The sequence below is a fragment of the Onychostruthus taczanowskii genome, unplaced genomic scaffold (genome assembly GCF_017590055.1).
Source record: "Onychostruthus taczanowskii isolate IOZ18803 unplaced genomic scaffold, ASM1759005v1 scaffold7, whole genome shotgun sequence".
Taxonomy (NCBI): Eukaryota; Metazoa; Chordata; class Aves; order Passeriformes; family Passeridae; genus Onychostruthus; species Onychostruthus taczanowskii.
In genome coordinates this window covers 9,000,716-9,023,600 of record NW_024504786.1, presented here as the reverse complement: position 1 = coordinate 9,023,600, position 22,885 = coordinate 9,000,716, and the positions used below count along the sequence as shown (strand labels likewise).

The 22,885-nt window shown below is 52.3% G+C and overlaps 2 protein-coding genes across 4 annotated transcripts in view; both read left to right on the top strand.

The window, feature by feature from the left end:
• Positions 1–238: 238 nt before the first annotated feature.
• KLF17 (Kruppel like factor 17) lies at positions 239–4,542 on the top strand. Of its 2 annotated transcripts, none has more exons than XM_041421589.1 (3): positions 239–1,193; positions 1,436–2,411; positions 3,182–4,542. In XM_041421589.1, the coding sequence occupies exons 1-3, from the start codon at positions 1,068–1,070 to the stop codon at positions 3,355–3,357; spliced, it is 1,278 nt and encodes a 425-aa protein (XP_041277523.1). In that variant the 5' UTR covers positions 239–1,067; the 3' UTR covers positions 3,358–4,542. The 2 variants fall into 2 exon arrangements, with proteins under 2 accessions (XP_041277523.1, XP_041277524.1); XM_041421590.1 differs by having other exon boundaries at positions 248–1,160.
• Positions 4,543–9,732: 5,190 nt separating this feature from the next.
• DMAP1 (DNA methyltransferase 1 associated protein 1) overlaps positions 9,733–22,885 on the top strand; it is a 30,209-nt gene continuing 17,056 nt past the window's right edge. Inside the window, exons 1-7 of one of the 2 annotated variants that reach the window (XM_041421933.1) lie at positions 9,733–9,805; positions 10,176–10,331; positions 12,822–12,913; positions 13,313–13,508; positions 17,824–17,982; positions 19,092–19,259; positions 20,189–20,374. In XM_041421933.1, the coding sequence (XP_041277867.1) occupies positions 10,230–10,331; positions 12,822–12,913; positions 13,313–13,508; positions 17,824–17,982; positions 19,092–19,259; positions 20,189–20,374 (903 nt within the window). In that variant the 5' untranslated portion in view covers positions 9,733–9,805; positions 10,176–10,229. The other variant, XM_041421932.1, reaches the window with a different exon arrangement.

The window sequence follows — 22,885 nt, the reverse complement described above, 5'->3', positions numbered from 1 at the left end:
CCAGGGGCTGTTCAGGGTGGGCAGGGTGAGACAGCCGGCCCATGCCCCCAGTGCCAGGGCGGTCGGAGACTCAGCCACAGCACCGTCCCTAAGGAGGGCAGACAAACGTGTTGTGGGGGCTGTGGGGCGAGATGAGGCGATGCCGGCAGCGTGCCAGCCCCCGACAGGGTCGACGAGCAGTTATCTCGGCTCGCACACGCACTCTGCACGCAGCCAGATGCGAGCTGGTACGCGCTGTGCTGCTGATTGCCTCACCGACAGCCGCGGCGCGGGAGGACGCGGCTTCACGGGTGCGCTTACATGAAACGAATCGCGTGGGGGTGTGGGGGCACCGGGGCTCGGTTATCTGGTTCACCTCCTATGGTGGCACAAGCGCCCCTTTTTGGGACTGCACCTTCGCTCGCTGACGCGCTCGGTGGCCCCGTGGCGAGTGCAGTGTCCGGCACAGTGGATGAAATGGTTTTTACCTGTACCCCTGCGTCAGACCTCTCCGGCACTCTCTGCCTCCACACAGGGTGCATGTGACAGAGCCATTGCCCCTGTCCCACTCGGGACAGGGTGCCGGGGGACCTCCGGCGCTGCCACCTACAGCCCTCCTCCCCGCTCGTAGTGTGGACAAGCCCTAGGGGCGCCGCTGTCCCGTTCACGTCGCGGGCGGGATTCTGGCCTCCGCGATCCACAACAGCACCCTTGTCTGTTCTCCGCCGTGCGACAGTCTCGCAGAGCAGGGCAAAGCGGGACGTGGGGACCCCGCCGCTCTGCCCCGTCCTCTCCCGCCCCGCGCGGGCTCCGAGCGCGGTCGCGGCAGCGGCAACCGCCGACCCCCGCCCGCCGGGGCAGCCCCGCCAGAGGGGCGTGGCTCAGGCTGCAGCAGAGCCAATGGCAAGCGGCGGCGGCGAATATCAATGAGGGCCGGACCAATCGGGGCGCAGCCATGCTGTTAACAGCTTAGGGGCGCGGGGCGGCGCAGAGCAGCGCTGCTGCCACGGGGAGTGGAGCGGTGCCGTGCCGGGCTCCGCGCACCGCGGCCCCCCAGCCCGCCCCGGCCCGGCCCGGCCCCGCTCGCCATGGCGGCGGCCGTGGACGAGAGCGCCCTGCCCTCGATCTCCACTTTCGCCAACTTGATGCCGCTAGAGGAGCGGCCCGCCGACATGCTCCACGTAAGCACCTGGCACCGGGGAGAGGGTGGCAAGGTGGGTACGGGACAGAGCGTTCCGGGCTGGGGCTCAGCCCGGCCAGGGAGTGGGGGGCGGGCCGCCTTCTCGCCGTCGGAGGGCGCCCCGAGGGCGGCGCAGCGCAGCCGGAGTGGTGCCGACCCGTCGGACGGGTTGGGGGGAGCCGCCGCCCCGAGCGGGAGGCGCGGGCCGCGGTGTTGGGGCGGCGGGTGCCGCCGCAACCGTCTCCCCGCCGATCCTGACGCTTCGTTTTCCCGCAGAGGATGCTACAGCAGGATGGCCCCGCTGCCGTCAAGCGGGAGGAGGACGACTTGGGCAAGTTCGTGGACTTGGACTTCATCCTGGCGCACACCAGCAGTGGCGGGCAGGGGCCGACCGGCCCCAACTACCCCCTGCCCGAGACTCCCGAAAGCTGTGGCACCACCTACGACAGCGACGGCTCGTACTCCACGCCGGGCAAATTCCCGGCGCCTTACCCCGAGGGCCAGGGCCACAGCTACGTGGCTGAGCTGCTCACCCCGGACCTGCCCGGCCACTACGACCTGCAGCGGAGGGAGTACACGGAGCTGCGGGTGCCCGGCGGCCCCCACCACCACCCTCACCCCCATCACCACCCGCCCCTCCACCCGGCCCTAGCCCGCCCGCTGCCCCTGGACCCCGCGCAGTCCTTCGGGCCCCGCATCAAGAAGGAGCAGCCGGAGGAGCGCGCCTGCATGCTGGGGATGCCTGCCGCCGAGTACCTGGGACCGGGCGGCGGCGAGCACAAGCCACGCGTGGCGCCGGGTCCCGGGCCGGGACCGGTGCCGGGGCCGCCGCTGCCCTACCCGGGCTTCCCCCACGGCCGCTTGGGGCCCCCTGAGGAGCCGCTGCCTGGCGCCGATCCCCACCTCTTGGCCGACCTGCCGCCCCACTACGCCGTGGCCCCGCACCGCTATGCGCCCCACTTCGCCCCCCAACCGCCACCGCAGTTTCATGGACATTTCAGTGTTTTCAGGGAGCCCCTGAAGGGGCCGGGCCCGGGCCCGGCGGGGCTGCCCGGGCTGCTGGTCACGCCGCCCAACTCCCCGGTGCTGGAGTACTTCCCGACCGGGGCTCCCCCCGAGGACTGCAAGCCCAAGCGCGGCCGCCGCTCCTGGGCGCGCAAGCGAACGGCCACGCACAACTGTGAATACCCGGGCTGCGGCAAGACCTACACCAAGAGCTCGCACCTCAAGGCGCACATGCGGACCCACACGGGTAAGGGCGGCCGGGGCGGCGGCACGCATAGAGGGTCCCGGGTGGGGGTACCGCGGCACGTGGTGAGACCCGCCAGCGTGGTTCCGTGGGTGTGAATGGGGCGTCGCGGGAGGTGACACCGGGGGTGAGGGGCGTGTCGCGTGGGGAAGACCCCTGCGGTATGTCAGGGAGTGCACGGTGAGTCCCCGTGTTGGGGCTGTGTGAGGGCACCCAGAGATAGCCCGCGTGGAGGCGTTCTGCGTCTAGGGCAGGGGGAAATGGGGATGGCCCCCGAAGTGCTCAGAAGGACCCCCGTGGTGGCGCTGGGCAGGGACACATAAGGACTTGGCGTGTAGCGAGACCACTCTTGTGGCGCCTCCAGTTGCTGGTGACTGAGTTGGTAGGACTTAGGGACACGGAGAAACCCTCCACTTGGGCTAGGGAAAAACAGAATAGGGAGACAGCCTGGGGGTTCTTATGGTGAGAGCCTCTGGTCGAGCTGGGACAGGGCACATGGTGCCAACCCACAGCAGGGGACCACCCACAGTTTAAAGTGAAGCAGGGGCACATAGGAGGGGTGCTGTAATGGGGCAGGGATGCTCAGAAAACAAACTTTTGCACATGGGGAAGGGCAGAAAAATGGGGGACAGAAGGGGAAAGTTGGGCAGGCAGAGGTGCGCAATGGGCCTCCCATCTCCTTGGAAAGGGGGTGCTGGAAAAGGTAGCACAGAACTGAAGGCACAGGGAGGGTGGGAAGCTACAAGCCCACTGACACCCTCTCTCCTCTGCAGGCGAGAAGCCCTACCACTGCACCTGGGAAGGATGTGGCTGGAAATTTGCCCGCTCCGATGAGCTGACCCGCCACTACCGCAAGCACACAGGGCACCGGCCGTTCCAGTGCCACCTCTGCGAGCGGGCTTTCTCCCGCTCAGACCACCTCGCTCTCCACATGAAGCGGCACATGTGAGCAGTGGCTGCGGCCGGACTCGATGTCCCCGGAGCCAGCTCACGGTGTAAATAGTGTCGGGCCAGGGATGGCAGTGGGGAGCAGCCTGGCCACCCAGCCCCCTCCGCTTGTAGTTGATAACTAGTTTTCTCCTCCTGCTCCTGTGAGAGCTGGCCCAGCCAAGTGGTGGGGAAGGGCTGCTTTGGGGATGTACGTGGGGAGCAAAACTGCAAGAAACATCTGCTCAGTCATCACCACTCAGCTCCCTGTGCCTGGAGGGTTTTCCCCAGCCAGGTACCCAGTGAGTGGGGGAGCTGGTGCATAAGGGATCTGTCCCCAGAATTCCTGGCTTGTATTTGGCATCAGCTTAACCTTCTTCCCCCAGATTCTGGCACCCCCCTGGCTCTAGGAGTGTGGTGGCTGACTCTGGCTGCTTTTTGGCTGCAGAGCCATGCCAGTTGGGCACGTTGGTTGTGATGCTGGGAAATGGGTTGCTGGTTGTCTCGGTTGTGATCATCAGAACAAACCTCCTGACCCAAAGCCCACAGTGGATGGGACGAGGGTGGGATTTGACTGGCTCGTGGCTGTAAAGGTTTGCAGGTGTTGGCAGCCCAGTGTCACCTTGCACAGAGGACAGGGATGCTCCTGTCACCAGCCTGGGACCCCACTGGGCAGTCCAGCCCTGGCCATTCCCAGTTTTCCACTCAAGAGCCTAAAATGTCTCTCCTGGCTCTTGTCTGCTTTATTTTGTTTTGTTCTTCCCCTCAGGATGACACCAGGTACTGCTGCAGCTGCCTTCCCCATGCTGCTTTTTAAAATTTAGTATGTAAAGGACAGTGAGTCCAGCTATGAATGCCCAGGTCTCTGCTATACTTGAAATTTTTGTAGAGGGGGGGGACAAAAAAGAAAGCTCAAAAGAAAATGAGTCTTTTTATGTGCAGCTTCTGCAAAGCAAGTTGTAAATTAAACAAAGCAGTAATATATAATGTTTCTGGTTTTTTTAATATATTTTCTTCCAGCTGGGAACACAGATGAGTCTCAGCTTTGGGAAGTGCACTGTTCCCGTCTGTGTATATTGTTAATTAACATTTCTCTGCTTGGGCACGTTAGGTCTCTTGCACTCTGAAATGTTACTTTTCTTTATATGCAAACTGTTGAAATATTGTGATCTGCTGTATAATAAATAAACAAGATGTAAACATGAAAGAGCCAGGAGAGTTTACTTTAAAGGTTTCTTCTAAGAGGAGAGGGTGAGGCTGAGCTTGTTTGTCAGTAAATATTTACATCGATGTTCATTTCTGCTTAAGTTAGCTGCGGAGGATCGATGGGGAACGCCCAAGCCTCGGCATCTGAGTAGCATCTCCTGTGCAACAGCTCTTGAGTCACCCCACTTCCCTGTGCCTCAGTTTCCCTAATCTGCAGATGGGGCAATTGCGGCACTGGGATGGTGTGACTGGTCCTGCGGTGAGTCATCTCCCAGGAGAATGGCAGCCGAAACTCAACTGAGAGCATTGCTGGTCCTGAATTCTTCTTCAGCAGTCCTATCCTGCTGTGCCTCACAGTGGGAGCTCTGCAGTACTGTCCTTGTGGTCACAACCAGCAGGGAAGTTGGTGTCAGCTGGCTGGTCCTGGGTGCTGTCTCTGCTGTCCTGGGGATGGCCTGGCAGCTTGGCGGGGTTCAGGTGCTGAGGTTTCCCCGCGTTAATAGGTGGTGACTCAGCACAAGCATGCTGGCAGGTCCTGGAGCTCAGCAAGCAGGTCTGGCTCCATCCCTCCCTCCCTCCCACAGCTGATTACCTGTGATGCACGAATCCCTCTGAAGGCAGGAACTTGTCCAGACCTGACACCATGCTGGCAGTGCAGGGAGCACACAAGCTCTGTGATGCCCTGGCCCAGGGTGGTGGTGGCAGTGTCTCCCTCCCCCTGCTCATCTCTGCAACCCCCAGCAGCTGGTCAGGGCTGGGGGGGTGCCCTGGGGCTGCTTGCCCTGCAAGTGGAAGTGGGATATAGCTGGGCTGATCCCACTCTCTCCAGTTCAGATGGGAATGGCAGAGCAGGTCTGATGTTCCCCTGAGGAGTGGCCAATATTTTGGTGTTGGGCTCTTTGTGCTGGGACCAGCACCCACCCTTGTAGTTTGCCCTTGAGCAGATACAAAAGCATGGGTGATTCCAGGCAGGGTGGCAGCAGCTTGGGACATCATGTTCTGCCTGTAGGCTTGAGAACAGGACCATGGGGCTGCATCCACAGGTGTCAAGATCCATCAGGCTCAATCACTTGTCCTTTCCACTGCTGCCTCCACCCTCTGCTTGCCCCACTTTCTGAGAGGTGCTTGTGCAGGGGTGCCTGTGCTGGGACACATGTGGCCTCTGATGCAGTACTGGGGATGTCTTGTTCCTGGGACCACCAGAAACCAAGGACAAGGCTACAATGCCAGGGGATAGCTGGGGCAAAACTTCTGCCTCTTCCCTGGAAACTTGTTCAAAACGTCACATGGAGGGAGAGGGAAAGGTGTGGGCTGTTTGAATTAGCGATGAGTCAGGCTGGCAAAGCCAGATGGGGAGAGTGCGTGCCTGCGTGTTTGTGTGCGTATAAGTAATCTCTGGCTTTGTGTTTTTATTATGATTATTATTTTTATTTCCAGGGGAACGATGAATTTCTCCAACCATCCTGTCCCACTGGAAAGGCTGGCTCTGCTGTCCTGTCCTCCCTAAGCATCCTGGGAGCTGGAGTGACGGTTCACGCTGTTTTGAGGTTCAGCTCTGAGATCAGAGCACAAACCAGTTCTTTCTCGCCTTTCATCATTGCTGTGCCAGGGCAGGAGTGAGGTCCGGCTCTGCTGCCACTACCTACACGGGGAGGCGAGAGCAGGGGAAGGTGCTTTGGCTCCTCCAAACAGAGCTGCTCTGGGTTTGCTCCCCTGTGCCTGGGGCAAGGCACTCCTTCAGGCACAATGGGGCACGGCAGTCAAATGGCCCAGCATGGCTGGGAATCACCGCATGGATGGGGAGGAGTGGCTGTAGTGGAAAAGACAATTACGGTTAATTTGTCGTTAATAAAAAACACCCTCTTCCAATTGCCTGGGCGAAGACACACTCTCCATTGGAGGAGGGAGGCCAGTCCTGTCCCCAGCAAAACCTGCCCTGCAAAGTGATGAGGGCAGCAAGAAAACACCTTTGGCAGCACTGAGGGATGAGGCACGGCTGGGGTGCAATCCCTGTGGTGCGTGCACCTGCAGTCAGCTGGAGAACCCTAAGGTAGACCATGCCTCCCTCCCTTCCTTTTCCACCTTGGTCACTTCCTGTCAAAAAGGACCCTGGGAACTGTACAGAGCTCCCTGAAATGTCTGTAACTCTTAAGCCCCATGGTTTTGGCGTACAGCTGACCTGGTCCAATGAGGAGGCAAGGGAGTAAAGGAAGGAGCAAGGTATGGAGAAACACCTCCCAGCAGAAGTGTGAGTCATGGTCACAGTATGGCCTGGCACCTGCCAGTTGGAGCAGGGCCCTGGGGTCTTCAGAGCTGGAGAGGGGTGAAAGAGAAACTTGAGTGGGTTTCTGTTGTCTGGGGATGACCCAGCTCATGGGAATCCCCCATGCTACAGCTAACAGGTCCCACAGCTGGTCTGGGATTGTTGGTCCATAGGGAGAAGGAGTGTTGCAGATCTGAAGGTTCCTTAGCCAGGGCTTGACCTTTGGGATGCTGTGGTCCATGGGGACAGCATGGAGCTGGGGAGGAGACAAGAGTGCTGTAGGTGGGATACAGCCTGGGTGCTCCAGGGTGGGAGGATACTCTGGGGGTGCTTGGGCAGGCTGACACAGACCATTCGTCACCATGAGGCCAGAGCTTGGGTCCCTAGGACCAAGGTGTCCCTGCTGAAGTATGCTCCCAGGGCTTGAGTCTCCCATCGGAGGAGCAGTGGGAAGTGCCCCATCCCTGCCTTGGGGAGAAGGTCCAGCAGCCTGTCCCCGTGTCCATGCTGCTTGGGGTGGGCCAGGTGCCACGATAACGGGGCTGTGGCTGTCACCGCACCCTTAGGAAACATTTGGCTTCAGGCACCTGAACCCACGGGGAAGCGATAACTCCCGGCTCCCTTGCCCTGCCTGGACCCACACCTGGCGCTGTTGTTCCTTAGTCACACACGGAGAGTTTTTCCACTGCCGGGCCCCAGATAACCTTCTCCTGCCCCACTGGCCACAGTGTTTGCACTTGTCCTCCTCCGCTGGTGCCAGGCTGGCAGACACACACACCCTGAGCCCTGGTCAGAAGGCACGCACACCTCTGGCCTGGGGCCACCTTTGGTCATGCCTGGCAGCCAGGGCATGGGTAAAGTGCATCCTTCCCCAGCATCCTGAGGTGAGCGAGGAGCTGGCCTGGAGGGAGCCCTCCTGCCAGGGCTAAATCTGGGGGCACATCTCTCCCCCAGTTGCTTGGTGGCAGATCGCCCAAGCTTGGTACCCTGGACATCCCTGGTATCCAGACAGCTGGAGGTGGGTGACCGTGTTGTAGTGACAGGACAGTGATGCCAGAGTTCCAGGGCACAGAAGCACTGGGCTCCTGGTCACTGTTGGCTGTCCTTGATTCCCTGCATCCCCTTCCTGTGCCCTGGCGAGGCAGGACCCTCGTGGTCAGATCTCGGCACAGTCCCAGTACAGGACTCAGTGACTCAGCTTCCCAGCCTTTCCCCTTTGCTAGCCTTGGGATGCAGTGACCATTAACAATAACTCCAGGCCAGAAACAATAACTGCAGGCCCCCCTGAAGCAGTGCTAATTGCTCTGCTGATGAGCCCATTAGCAGAAGCACCCGGCTAATGTGTTTCATCTGCAGGTCCATACAGCTCCAGGTGGGACACAGCTCCCGGGGCTCACAGAGGTGTGGGGGAGGCAGGTCAACAAGTGGGAGATATAATCAAAAAACGCGCTGAATGGCCCCATCTGTCTCAAGACTTTATTTTTGGAACTGGCTTTTTGTTTTCTTTAAGTGCCGTTTAACGGCATTTAAAGGATGAACGGACTGCGAACAACCGAACAACCCGCCATGAGTGGCAAAAAGAGAAGCCCCATTTTTGGTCTTACAAAGCTCTCCATGGAGCTGCAGTGCCAGGCTTGCCAGGCAGGTAGAGACTGCAAAAGTTGGGAAAGCCTTGTTTCCTTCTGCAAGCCCACCTTGGGGGAGTGTGGACCCCGCTTCCAGGCCAGCTGTGGCAAGAGCAAGGAAATGTGCTAGAAATTATTGGCAATGTCCACACACACTGGTGGGGGTACTTGGGTAGAGGAGGCAGAGCTGAGAGCAAATAGGGCAGGCAAAACCTCAGGATCAGCTCTGTCCTTGTGGGAAGGATGCTAAAAGCCATCCCTGATAGTGTGGAAAGGTGTAAAAAAGGGGTTAAATTATTTCTGGGGACAACAGATGGTACTCTGGGGGTGTCACCTGTTCCCATTGTGGCACACTGGCGTTGTTTGGGCCCTGATACAGAGGTGATGTGCCAATCCTCGTGGGAAGGGCTCACCAGCAGGATGGGAATGGTGGTAACTTCAGCACAGCCTGGCTGGCATTGAGGGATTCTGTGCAAGAGCTAGTGGGGTTCAGCTCATCCCAGGGCTGCAAGGAAAAGAGATTCCCCTGAGGCACTCCCTCTCCTGGGCTATCCGAGGTGGCCAGCAGGTCCCAGTGTTTCTCTGTGCCCAGTGAAAAAAACATCTGGTCAAGGCGATTCCTCTAAGTCCCTCCTGGCCCCACACCACTGTTTTCTCTCCTTTCCTTGTTCCCCCATCTCTTCCCACAGGGAAGAGGAAACAGGAGTCTTATTAATAAAACTCTCACTCCGGGCTGCCTCATGTGAGCGCCGCGGCTCTGGAGGCTAGAGCATGAGGGCGAGGAGCGCACGCTGTGCCACACGAAGCCAGGCGGGCAGCCCGAGTGTGCCGTGAGGCGCGGCTGGCACGGGCTGGCCCCTGGCACGGCTGGCGGCGAGAACGGGACAGGGCAAAGCCGCCAGCGAGCGCCTCGGGAAAGGAGACGGGAAAACTGCTGATGAGAAACTAGGGTCAGCCCCGAGACCTCGGCAGAGCAGCGACCCATCACACAGTTCCAAAGGAACGGGGGCACGGTGGGCGCGTGGCCGGGCTGGAAGGCGCCGGTCGGGCGCGGCGGTGCTGCCACCTCCTGGCGCGGGAGCGAGCTGCGCCTGCGGCGGGCTGTGCGCCCTGAGCGGGGCGAGGGGTGCCGGGACGCGGCTGGGGCCGAGCGCTCCCGCGGGCCCGCGGGGAAAGCGGCGCCGGCGGCCTCGGGCCGGGCGGCCACGACCTGCCCGGAGCGGGACTCGAACCCGCCATCCTTCTCCCTCACCCCCGCGTGGTGCGTCCCCCAAAGCGCTCCGGGCACTTCCGGGCGCCTCTTGGCGGGAGCGGAAGCGGCTCTGCCCGGGCCGCCGTATGCGCCGCACGTCCCGGTGGCCGCGGAGCCGGCGCCGGTGGGTGCGCGGGTCCCGCTCGGAGCGGGGCGGCCGCGGCCGCGCGGGGAGCGCCGCGTCTCGCACGCCCTCCCGCGGGCCTCCCGAGATCCCCCCGCGGGGCCGCGGGCCGCGGGCGCGGCGTGCGGAACCCCCGGGACCCGCCGGGTGCAAGGCCCCGTTGTTGGGCCTGGCGGGGGGATGGGAGGCGGCCGAGGGGGGTGTGTGTCTATGTAGATATAAGTGTGTGAGTGTGCGTGTGCATGTATATGCGTGTGTGTGTGCGGATATACGTGCGTGTATGTGTATACACACGCACCTACGCGTGTTTGTATGAGTGCGGGGTACCCGCGGGAGTTAACCCCCTGCCCCCGGTTTCCCGCCCTCCCAGAGCTGGAGGGGACGGACAGGACGGCGCAGAGAAGGCCAGAGGGCAGGCGGAGACATGGCGACGGGGGCAGATGTACGGGACATCCTGGAGCTGGGAGGCGTGGAGTCAGAGAACACGGGCACCATCAACAAAAAGGACATCATCAATTCGGATAAGGTGAAGTGCAGTGCCCTGAGGGGCTGCTGCGTGGTTTCTAGGCACTCGCTGGCCTTGCATGTGGTGTTTGGGGTGAATATTGGAAGAAAAGGTGGAATTAAGCGTGTACCTTCTTAGCTACCTGTGCCATGGCATCTGCTGTGGGATTTAAGCTGGAGCTGGGTGAGCCGTGTCCTGCTGAGCTGGGCCAGGCCCCAGGACATTCCCAGCTGTCTCTAAAACTCTCATTTTGTGAAGTGTCTAGCCCCCAAACAAATGGAAATAATATGACACAGTCTTGTTTTAGAAGAAAGAAAATATTGTCTGACTCGACTGAATGACAGAAGTCTTCCAGCCTGTGTGGGGAAGTTGTGTCTGGGGCTTGGGACAACTGGGATGCATTGCCTGGGGGAATGTGGCAAGTTAGTGAGCTCTGTTAAGGATGTGTGACATGATGTGCTGCATTCTGTGGGGTAATGTGCTACAGTGTCTTGTTGTGTTTTGTGTTTTAAATTTGGGCAAGGTCATGGGTGTCCCATGTTTTGCAAGGCATTGGGAATGTCAGTTTAGGAGTAGTTACGAGATGTGGAGGTGCTTTGAAATGAGCCCAGGGAGCTCTCTGGTACAAAGATGGTCTGATTTGAAGTAAAGCCTGTGTATTTGGGGAAAAAATCAAAACAAAACGGAAACGTTTGTGTCTGAAGAGAAACATTGGTTTCACTGCCTTGCTAGGGCTAGGGCACACAGTATAATTGGTGTGATGGAAAACCAGTGAGTTTCAGTCATTTAAAGGCTGAAATGTTGCAGTTGCTGGTCACGGGCTGTGTTGGTGAGCAGTGTCTGGTGAGCAGCCTGATGGCTGGATTCACGTGAGCGTTGCCACTGAGTGTTTGGAGTTGTGAGTTCCTTGATTTAAATGTGTTTGTGTGTTAGGCAGCACAGACCAAAGGAGTGCTGGTGGCTGGCTGTCTCTTTGGAGCAGGGACCAAGATGGTTTTCTCCTCAAGTTTACTGTAGTGGGAGAGACAGGAAGGGAAGGTGCAGGGAAAATCCTGGGAGGCGTGCAGGAGGGTTTGAATGAAACATTCTGAATTTCTGCAAAGTACAGAAACGAAGCCAAACCAAAGGTGTAAGATGTTATTGCATGGACAGTGCAGAGTTGCTAATAACAGTGCAATTCTCACTCAGGAAATAGATCTGTTCTCAATTAGAAAAGAAACAGATTGATGTCTTGAAATCACAAGAGAACCATGAAGTACTTTCCAGTCCATTAGTGACTGAGAATGTTAAAATAAAAATTACTAGGCATAAAAACATTTAAATCAGCATGACCAAGTCATTTGTTCTCAACTCCTAAAAGAGCTGGCTGAGCTGATCTCTGGCCTGCTGATATTAACTTTTAATAAATCTGGGAACTTTGGGGAATTTCCAGAAGCCTGTGTTCATACAGGGTGTGTGGTGACCTGTGGGTAACTGCCTTGGTTGGCCTTACATTGCTGCTGGGCAAAGTGATGGACACACTGGGAGAAAGGTGCTTGACTGGGGATGAAAAGGTGCTGACAGAATGCATCTGTCATGAAGTTTTATGGAAAGCAGTTGTAGTCCAAGATGACAGGGACTTATTTTTTCAGTGGAATCTTGAATTTGCTTGATAGGGGTGACTGTATGGATTTAACACAATTTATGATGCAATGTTAGTTTTGCTACTGAAAAATACTCTGATTTAAAATTGGGTAGTAATACAGTAAGCAAGTATGTAATAGTAGTGTCTGGGGTGGTAGTTATAAAGATGGTACAGTTAGACCAAATGCTCAGTAAACTTTTCCCCAAAGCTGATCACCTGATACAATTGATTACTGATGAACTTGTGTATGGGTATGAGTTGGATTGTGTCTTAGAGACCATCAATTCTGTCAAGAGTTTAGGGGCCAGGTTGAGTTGTGTACACCGAATTCCTCTTCTGAGGAAACTGTCAAAAAAAATTGTTTGCTGTGTAAATGGGAGAGCAGAGCTGGGGCTGGAGAACTTTGGTAGGTGACACTGGGGGTTTTGCCAAGGGGCTGCTGTGAGGGTGTAATCACAGATGGTAAAAACTGAAGGTGCTGCAGAACAAAGTGACAAAAACTATAAAAACTGGGAAGACATTTCTTACTCGAAAAGGTAGGGAATCATGTAATTAAATGCATTAATACTTCTGAGGGAGGACGGTGCTTGATTAGTGGGAAAAGAATTAGTGCACCAGCCCCTGCAATCTACAGCCAGATGTTCAGCTTGGAATTTAAGTGTGTTATCAGCAAGAGCAAATGTGGGTACTGGTAAGCCCTATCACTGAAAGTGGGTACATTTTGTCTGTCAGTGTCTTCCACCAGGAATAGGCACTTTCCTGGAGTAATTCAAGGTGTCTAAAACCAGATAAAAGTAAAAACCTTCACAGGGCACCAGGTTGTACAATTTTAATGTTCCCTCAGGAATTTCTACTTCTGAATCTAAAGTGCAATTTTTTTGTTTCAGAAAAAATCCAAGAAATCCTCAGAGACGTTAACGTTTAAGAGGCCGGAAGGAATGCACCGAGAAGTTTATGCGCTTCTCTATTCTGACAAAAAGTAAGAGCACGTGGTCGTCTGTGCAGGTTGTGGGGTGGCCTGGGAGTGTGGTGGCAGGGCAGCATCCTCTTGAAACCAGGAGCAGGCTCGCTTCCCAGATTGATTCCCCTTGGTGCTCGGCCCATGCTTGTGCCCTTCTCTTAGTCATGGACAGTGTCTGTTTTCTCTCTTCCAAATTTGAGGGGTTTGCTCGATATAGGAAATTAATTAGATACAGGCAAAATAGTCTAACACAGACAAACCAGGGCTCTTAGCCTTTGTATCTAATTCTTTCTTAATCTCAGCTGGGAATAGCATCCTGCTTTTATATCTGCAAAAAGAGTTCTGAGCCTGAAATTTCTTTGGGTTTGCCTAGGACTGCTCCTTGCTTCTCATCACTAGCACTTTTCTCCACCACAGGGATGCACCTCCGCTGCTGCCAAGTGATACAACTCAGGGTTATCGAACAGTCAAAGCAAAACTGGGCTCCAAGAAAGTCCGGCCTTGGAAGTGGATGCCTTTCACCAACCCAGCGAGGAAAGATGGAGCAATGTTCTACCACTGGAGGAGGGCAGCAGAGGAAGGGAAGGATTACCCTTTTGCCAGATTTAATAAAGTAAGTGGGAGCACTTTCAAACAAAAGCATATAAACAGCAGCTGGAAAATACCCTTCAGTCAGTTTCTTGGCTGTGCAGAAGGGAAGTTGATTCTTTCAACATGTGAAGGCTGAGTTAGATGTGGTAATTGCGTTTTGAATTGCAGCATGACCTGCAGCCATGTGACCATGGACTGATGTCTCCAAACCATTCAGGCAAAGCAGGCTTTGTATGTGGTCAGAGCTTGGTAGAGACCCTGGTGTTTCAGGTGTGCAGTCATGGATTTGGTGAGGAGGATTTGTGATATCTACCTCTGTTCCTGACCAACGACCTGATTACAGGCTCAGGGCAGTAAAAGGTATTCTATTCTGAGTGAGACATAAAAGTCAGAAATCTTGCTATTTTGCTCAGTATGAAAAAAAATGGCTTGAGCTTCATGGCCAAAAAGGTGGCTTGCAACCTCTTGGCCAGATTCCAGCACAGATGCTGAATTACTTTGCGTTCCCTCTGAAACTGCTCTCGTGGTATCAGTGTGGTGCAGTCCCCTGTTCTTTGCATCTTACATTAAATTGTCACAATGTGTTGTTGTAATCTCCTGCTGTCTTTTGTCCCAGATGTATCTGCTTTGAGTGGCTGCGCCTTTTATGTGTATGCACAAAGAAAACGACATCAAGATTTATACTTCAAAGTCAGGACCTCCAAAGTTAGGAAGGAGCAGAGTTAGGGTGCTTCCATAATGTAATTTAACTCCCTTCATGATGCAAATATGAAAGAGTGAGAAAACGGTGTGCTGACATGATTCCACAAAAGCTCCGCTTGTGTGTAACCATATACAATATTTTAAGTTTGTAACCCACAGAGCATCAGCTCTAACAAAGCTTAGCTTCCTGCAGAGTTAAGTGGTTGGTTGACCTTACATGTTAGAAGGCTCAAGCTCTGACTGATGCTTTGCCTGTAGCTGGGACATTGGTAAGAGCCTCCTGTGGTATCTCTTCTCTGATGTCTGGGGTGGAAGTCTGAAGTATGACTCACTTAGTCGAGGCACCTACCTAGCTGTCTGAGTGAAACTTTGTGAGGCTAATTGTCTCTAAGCCTCTACTGCTGGAACTGGTTTTGGCTGAGTTCAACTGAGTTTATCAGAGGGGGCCACACATCACATCTGGGTGTTTTAATTATATGATTCTCATTTCCTTAACTTTATCAGGTTCTGTGAGCTGACAGACAGAAGAGCCTTCAGCAAGGCTGTAACCTTTAGATTAGTGGTACAGACCTCTGCCATCTGCAAATGCACAATTACGTAATATCAGGAGCAAGTTGTTACCCTTCTGGTGCTGTAGTTGAGAAAGTTGAAGGCACTGATGAAGAGTTTTGCAGATATTTGCCTTATCAGAGGAAATTTACTTACTTTTCCAGACTCTTTTTCTTTGTATGTGGGTTTCTTCTAACATACTTGATACGTCTGCCTGAATCTTTCTCTCCCCTTGGCATGAGCCTGTTTTCCTGTGTAGTCTGTCCTGTTGGTCACTCAAGCTCTTCAACTGAGCTCCTGGGTCACTGCTCAGTTGCTTTCTCTTTTCTCTATGCTTCCAGTCTCCAATACAATTTCCTCCTCTTTGTTGTGAGATCCAAAATGTGAACTTGGGTTTCACCATGTACACTGAGCGTTGTTTCAGGGTTTGAAATAGGAGTATAAAAGCAGCTTTGCTGGTGTTAGAGCAAAGCCCTCTCAGCCAATACTGGGTTTTTTGACTACCATCAGTAAAGGCTTAGTGAAAGAGTATGAGAATGAGGCAAATGCATATTTTCCTATTTTCTGGTGGTCTTCGGCTTAAGGATTTCTTAATTTGAAATTTGTGTTTAATAATTCTTGCTAGGTACATTCAGGGCAGAAAGCTGCTTCGTGAGTAACCCATGCTAATGAGTTCTTCAGGTTAATTTTGTGTGGTGTGCAAAGGTGCTTTCCTCTGCTCATTTCAAACTGCTGCCTTGAGGTTTAGTCCCTCAAAGATCTTGTGTTACATGATGTAGTAAATTGTCCTTGCTGTGTACTGTGTTCTCTGTAATGTCACATGCACTCCTGTGCACTCTCTTGTTCTCAAATATCCTTTCTTTTGAAATGTGTGGACTGGGAGTGAGTGTTCCACTTATGAGAGGATGATGGATTTATGTGGGCTGTTTTTCTCTATTTCCCTCATAATTTTTACTGTTCGGTTTGAGTTTTTACCTCTGTTAGGCATTGTGCTGATGTCTTCACAGAGCTGTCTTGTGGCTCCAGGATCCTGAGCAGTTTCAGCTAATTTAATACTCATAATTTTGTGAGTTTATAGTGTGAAATGTTGGACTGAGAGAGGTTTTCTGGGCCATTTAATTCTCTTCTTGACTCTTTCAGGTCCTCCCACAATCCAGTCCCTTTCATAAACTGATCAAGTTCCTTTTGAAAAGCACTTGGCTTTTCCTGCTCCTGTGCTTCCTTGGGAAGCTCTTTGAGACTGTCTTTTCTCCATTTCATTTCCAGGTTAAATTTTCCATGTTAAATTGGCATTTCTTTGCAAGTCAATTTCTTTGTTCTTATTTCAGTTGTTCTTTTCTTCCCATGAGTATTCCTTTCATTTCATCTAGCACACTTGAAGCCTGCAGTCAGATTCTCCTTCAGACTTCCTTTGCTGGGCTGTGTTGTCTTCCTAGGCTGTAGGAAGACAGGCTCACCACCCCATTACTCATGCTCTTCTCTGTACTTGTTTCCATTTCAGTGCATCTTTCCTGACCAGGGATCAGTAGTGTTGTAGCTGGTATTCCTGCCAGTATTCTTGTTGTGCAGTTGAAACACTGCCAGTTTCTGCTGGAAATCCCTCTCTGGGGATCATATTTGCCTTTTCATGGTTATGTTGCATTTGAATGTATAGTCAGCCTGTGGTTGGCTCAAGCTTTCCATCTGTTCCCACCTTATGATTTCTCTCAGTGGTTCTCATCTGAGCAGTCGTGAATGGGGGCTGAGGAAGTGTTTTGGAAATTTCTTTGCTCTTGTCACATTCTCTTGTCTGATGAGGCATCTGCCACCTTCCCTTCCATCCACTGCAGAGGGCCCTGCTGGCTCTTCTCATGTGTGTGTGCTCCTCTAGAAATTATTTTGTTTCATGATGTGCATGGGACATCCTTACAGCGTCTGGTCAGATGGCTTTGGTCCTGGTGGAAGTGGTACTTGAAGGTTGAGGTTCAGTACATCCCCAGGAGATCTGCTTCACCTTTGAGATTCCGTGTCTAAGTGATAGAGGAAGGACAGTAGACCTAAAGAAGCTGTTATTTGGAGGCTTAGAAATGCTCCTCTGAGCTGCAGGGAGTTCACGAGGATGACAGGACACAAAACCACAGAGGTGTTGAGGCACATCTGCTGCTTGCATGCGCACTGTTTTCTTCAGGAGGCAGGACCTCCTCAGGCTGAGCAAAGTTTTGCTGCAGGAGGAAGGGAGTGAGGGGCAACAAGGGAGGAAAGCACAGGCTTATTTACACTTTTGCTTTACCACATGCTGGGATTTCCCCTAATATAGTAAGTATTTTTGCTGTTTCTTTAGTACTCATGTGACACTTGTGTTCTGGATAGAGCCCTTGCAGAGCAGTTCTAGGCTGGGGACAGTAATGTGGGCTTGGTCCTTTAGGCACCTGGGACACTGTAAGAGTTGGACTGCCATTTGGCTCTGTCATCCTGCTGGGGGAAAGATCTGTGGGAAAGGTAGGGACAAACTTATTTGCCAAGTTTATGGCCTTCAGTTGTACAGTACACAGTCTTTCAGGTCTTCATGATGCTGTCTGCAGCAAACATGAAAGAAGTAGATTGAGTATCAAAGCAGAAGGTGTGCTAAAGGCTGGGGATTACTGCTCCTTGCCTTTCCTGTTCTTCCTGTACAAGTGAGCATGTCCCAACCCAAGCAGAGAGTCAACTGTCAGGACACTTTGTGCCATTGTATTGGTTTTGCTGTATGGGAGGAATGCAGGGAGGCTGGCTGAATCTTGGTTTCACTGTCATGTTAGCCTGAAATGTTGAAACCCATAGTCAGGATGTGGGTTGCTGACCTCTGCCTGTGTGAGCCATCTGAAATAGGTTTCAGCCTCCTAGGCAGTAGCTCCTGGTAGGCTTCCCTGAATGTCACATTATGGCCTTGGGATCACACACTCCTCCATATCAAGCCTGCTCATCATGTTTCCTATGAGGACTCATCGCTCAGGGTCCTGGCAGCTCCCTCCTGTCAGTGCCGTGCTCATGCTCTTGGCTCAGATGTCTTGGCAGTGAGGAGGGCAGTGCTGCAGGAGAGCTACCATGGTTTTCTCTTCTCTCCACAGACAGTGCAGGTTCCTGTCTACTCAGAGCAGGAGTACCAGATGTATCTCCACGACGATGCGTGGACCAAAGCTGAGACAGACCATCTCTTTGACCTGGCTCGGCGCTTTGATCTGCGCTTCGTAGTCATTCATGACCGCTACGATCACCAGCAGTTCAAGGTGAGTCCTGGGGGCCAAGTGCTGCTATGGCATGTTCAGGGTTTTCTGCACTTGAAAGACCAAATTACCCTTATATCAACTTAATTAGGGGAAAATAATGAATTATTGGCAGCAAGGAATATTGGATTTCCAGCACAAGGCATTGCTGTTTGCTTTGTTTGTAATTAAATCCACTGTGACTTGTTCTCATTCCCTGTTGTGTTTTATTAGAAAGTCAGAAGGTTTGCACCTGCTAGGAGAACAGCTCATTGTTCCTTGAAGATAAGCAGCTAGGGAGTTCATTTGAGGAGGCTAGGTGTTCTGGATTTCAGTCTAGGCCCTTGGAGAAGGATCTGCCAGTGAACCCTGGGGGCTGGGACTTCTCCCTGGTGCTGCTCCTGACTTGTGATCTGACATGATGCAGGTTTCCATCATCTCTGCTGTGAAACAGGGACCATCAGTGGTCTGAATTTGCAACCCTGGTGTCATGATTGCTGATCTACTATACTGGTTCCATGCCTCCTGGTGACATAAGGAATGATGTGACATCTACAGACCAGCTCCTTGTTATCCTCTGAAATGCTCACATGAAGAGCAAAGTAAAATAACAAAGAGTATGCCCAGCTGAGCAACCCAAACATCTTTTGGGCTTGGTTTATGGAACACAGCTCAGTTCATGAAATCATGGGCAGTGAATTGATGGTGATATTGATACCTTGGCTGTGACCTGAATGACCATTGTCTGGAGCAACTCGGAGACCTGCACATGTGTTGCAGTTTCCTGCTTGCAGGCTTTCTCCTCTCAACTCTCCTTGCATTCTTTTATCTTCACTGCTCAGGATGCTCCACTGCTGTATTGTCTCTAAACCCTCAGCACTGTTGGATCTTTTGGTGGGTATTTTTAAAGTGGTAGCTGTGAAACCGTGGCAGTTAATTAACACAGCTCACTGAGAATTTCCTCCTTCCCTGTCATTCCCCTGGCACCTGTAAGGGTCCCTGCTAGGCCTTCCTCCCAGGTACTCTCTCTTGTACTGTATGTGGGTACACATACTTGTGGTCCTTAGGTGGCTACTGCACAAGGTTTTGCTTACTTCTTCTATAATGTTGTCATCCTGTGATGTCTTCCACAGAAAAGGTCAGTGGAGGACCTGAAGGAACGGTATTACCACATCTGTGCCAAGCTGGCAAACATTCGTGCAGCTCCGGGCACAGACCTAAAAATCCCAGTCTTTGATGCTGGCCATGAGAGACGAAGGAAGGAACAGCTGGAAAGGCTGTACAATAGGACACCAGAGCAGGTAACTTGTGGAAGAGAGCCTCACTTCTCCAGAAGATTGATAAGTTGAATCAGTAGGTGTATGATGCAGGCCAGAGGGTGGGAAAGGTAAAGAAGGGCTGGATAAAAAAGAAGCAACACCTGAGTACAGCTTTTGTTGTCGGGTTAATGTCTGTTTAAGGAGTTTAAAAGGACAATCATTGAGAAATCTGACTATGCAGGAGAAAGGCCTACATGAGCAGCATAATGGTCTCTGGACCTTCTCAGTGACACTTACTGTATTAGTCCTCTGATAGAAGCAAATTCTCAATGTTGTTATGAGTACCAGAGTCTTGTGGAGAGAGAATTATTTATTTGAGAGTAAAAATCTTTCCAGAAAGCATCAAAGACTAAATCTACATGCTTAGTTCTTCTCTATGTTGAAGCTATGTAGTGTTCCTGCAGTTCAGAGATTAAGAAAGTGTGTTCTCCATAGGCTGGGGGAGAGCCTTTTCAGTTAGTTCCCTCCAAGGACAAGTTCATATGTGACTTACTCTGCTTCTTCACCCCACTGACAGGTGTCAGTACTAGGCATAGCTGCTCTAGGTTCTATATGCTATGACTGGGGAGGGGAGAGTTTTTTTCTTTTCACAACACTGCATTTGCAACTACAGCATATTCGGGCTTTTTAACCCTTCTGTGCTTTTGGTCTCTGGAAGATGGGATTAGTAATTTATGGATTGTTGAAGGGTGCATCATAAATGTTGTGACCTGTCAGATTGTAGAGTGGCACTGCCGTGCGTACAGGGTAAGGTTATGGATTATAGCATGCTCTACAAATCCAAGAAGTTAGGCAGGAGCATAAAATCATTCCCGGGCTGGCCCGGGGCAGAGCTGCTATCGGTAGATGGCCCCCTTGCCTTGCCAGGCCTCCTCTGCTCTCTGACTGCCCTGACGTGCTCTGGTCTGCAGGTGGCAGAAGAAGAATACCTCATCCAGGAGCTCCGTAAAATTGAAACCAGGAAGAAAGAGAGAGAAAAGAGAACCCAAGACCTGCAGAAGCTCATCACAGCTGCTGACACCACCACTGAGCAGAGGCGTGCTGAGCGCAAGGCTCCCAAGAAGAAGCTGCCACAGAAGAAGGAGACAGAGAAGCCTGTAAACATTTATCTTTCTTTTTTTTCCCCTTTACCCTGTTTATGCTCTGGCTGAGTAACATTTTCTGCAGCAGTCCTATGGGGATCATGCCCTTTCAGGGTGGTGGGAGTAACTGCTGGCTGCCTTCTGGCAGATGTTTTTTGGTTACATCTTTGGAAGGGAGATTGGTGTAAGGCAGCCATTGTCAGAGTCCCCTGATGTGCTCTTGGTCTCTCTCCCATTTGAAAAATGCTGGTTTAAGTCCTGTTTCTCTTTCCCTGCCTGAGAAAAGGGATGAAATAATGCCAACTGTTAATGCATCGTGGCAAGGAGAAGCATCTGTCTCCCTGCTTCTTCCAAGTGTATTCTGTTACTGCTGTGTACGGTTGGCCCACAAACCCATTGTCTTTCACTTGCCTTATTTTTCTAGTTCAAGTTTTCCTTTCCTCCCCAGCTCCTGGATCTCAGCAGCATCTCCCCAAGCTCAGTGCATGCCTCTATCCTGATCCTCAGCTGTGATCAGAGCAGCCCTGTGGGACTCTTGTATTCTGGGAGCTATTGCTATTTCTCCATGAGCTGAGCTGCAGTCTAAGGGGCCCAGAACACAACTTTCAGTTCACATTTGGTGCTACCTCGGTTTCCCTTACTGGAAAGAGGAGGACAACATGGACTGATCTAAATTCAGCACCTTCAGTGGGGAAGGACTGTTAAAAAAATCTCGGATATTTCCAGTGAGTCCCTGGGAATTCCTGTCCCTCCACCTTGTGAATAGAGAGCACTTGAGTCATTTTCCTCCAAAAGATTCTGTACAGAGAGGGGGAGAAGCAGTGAATTCTAGACAGTTATTGCTTGAAGTGTGCCTAATGGCCACCACTTCCTTGAAACACTCTTTTGGTGTGTCATGTCCCATGTGTGTCCCTGCTGTGTGATGAGTATAATATCACTGGGCACCTTGTACATTGAATTCCCTAAAGGGTTGTTCTGGGAAAGCTCAGCCATGGCTGGCATATCTCCGTGTAAAGAAGGCAGTTTGTCGCTGGTGGGAATGAAAAAAAAAGGGCTAGAGAATGGGGCTGGAAAGATAATGAGGGTACCAAGGCAAGGGAGGCCACCCCTAAATGTTGGCTGGGGCCTGTCTGCATGCATGTAGTGCACAGGCACACCAGGGTGGGCAGAGAAGCAGTTTCTGTTGTTGCACTAGCATCATTTCAACCATGACAGAGTCCATTAGGAGTCAATTACCAACTATAGCCAGGAAATGTTAAGAAAAAAATTGCATTTTAACTAAGAATTTGAATCGGGAGCTGCATCAGCATCATTTCAACAAAGGAAAATCATTTAGCAAAGAGTCAATTGAGGTTGAAGCGTTTACAGCATGTACAGGCTGTACAGGCACATGAGGCAAAAGAACCCATTTAATTGCTTATTGCTGAATGCAAGTCAGAGTTGGCTTGGCTGAGGCAGTGATGCTGATTTCCCCACGCTGCTTCTGTCAGGGTGTTCAGCAACAGGCTGAGGGGCAGAGTTCAGGGAGTTTGGAAACCAGCCTTCGTGTAAAGGAAGCACAGAAGATTGGTTTTTGATTGCAGCCTTGTTTGTCTCTAATAAGACAAGCAGGGAGGCTGTATCCTGCCAAAGATCAAAGTCATCTCTACAAGTTCATTAGCCCTGGTGGTAGTTAGAGAATACTTTTTCCTCCATGGTTGCGTTTAGGAGTCTTTTCTCAGGTCCTCTGTTCATTGGACAGACAATAGATAACTGAAATAATCTTAATGCCTGGCCGTGCAGAGTGGTTTGCAGGGTGCCATCTCAAGACCAAGACCCAGAGACAGCTGATAGGGATGTGAGAGTTGTTGGCATGGAACTTGAGAAATTGAGTCACTGTCCTTCAGCATCTCTTATGATCTTGGGGCAGCCCTGGCTGTCTCAGCCCTGCCTGGAACAAAGAAAGAGCAAGCTGCAGAGCCTCTCTGCAGAGAAATCTGGAAGCAGCAAGGCAAATGCTGTCTCCAGAGAAATGGGGAAATTCGAGCTGACTTGGTTTTGGAAAAACACAATTGTGCATGTGTTTTGCAGAGGTTGTGGCTATTCTTAGCTTGAATTGTAAGTATTGCTGACCCATTCGGGGGAACCCACACCACTCAGTGCACAGATAGCCTGGTTTAGTAGTTTAAAAGTCTGCTCACCTTTTGCTTTGCTCATCAGCATAGATTTATAAGGGGTTGCATTATTTTTTTTTCCATTTCATTGAAATGCAGCTATATGCTCTACTGTTAGCAGCAGAAACATGGAAGTTTGCTGCATTTTAATGCTGTGCTTAAAGTATGAAGTAAGAAAGAAAACTGTCTAATGAGTGGACAAATGGCAAAACATGTATGAACAGCAGGCCTCCCTGGGAGGGGGCAGTCCTTGCATCCTCATTAGTGGCCTCAGGTCTGTACAGATCAGAGGTTTCTCAGCTCATTCCTTTGAGAGTTTACAGTCAAAAGGCAAGATTTAGGGAAGTCCTGGGCTGTTTTGATCAGTGAAATG

Excerpts from the sequence above, each read along its gene's own strand:
- KLF17 (XM_041421589.1), top strand. The coding sequence starts at position 1,068 with ATGGCGGCGGCCGTGGACGAGAGCGCCCTGCCCTCGATCTCCACTTTC. Across the intron at positions 1,194-1,435 it reads ACCGGGGAGAGGGTGGCAAG|AGGATGCTACAGCAGGATGG; the intron begins GTGGGTACGGGA and ends GTTTTCCCGCAG. Across the intron at positions 2,412-3,181 it reads GCACATGCGGACCCACACGG|GCGAGAAGCCCTACCACTGC; the intron begins GTAAGGGCGGCC and ends TCTCCTCTGCAG.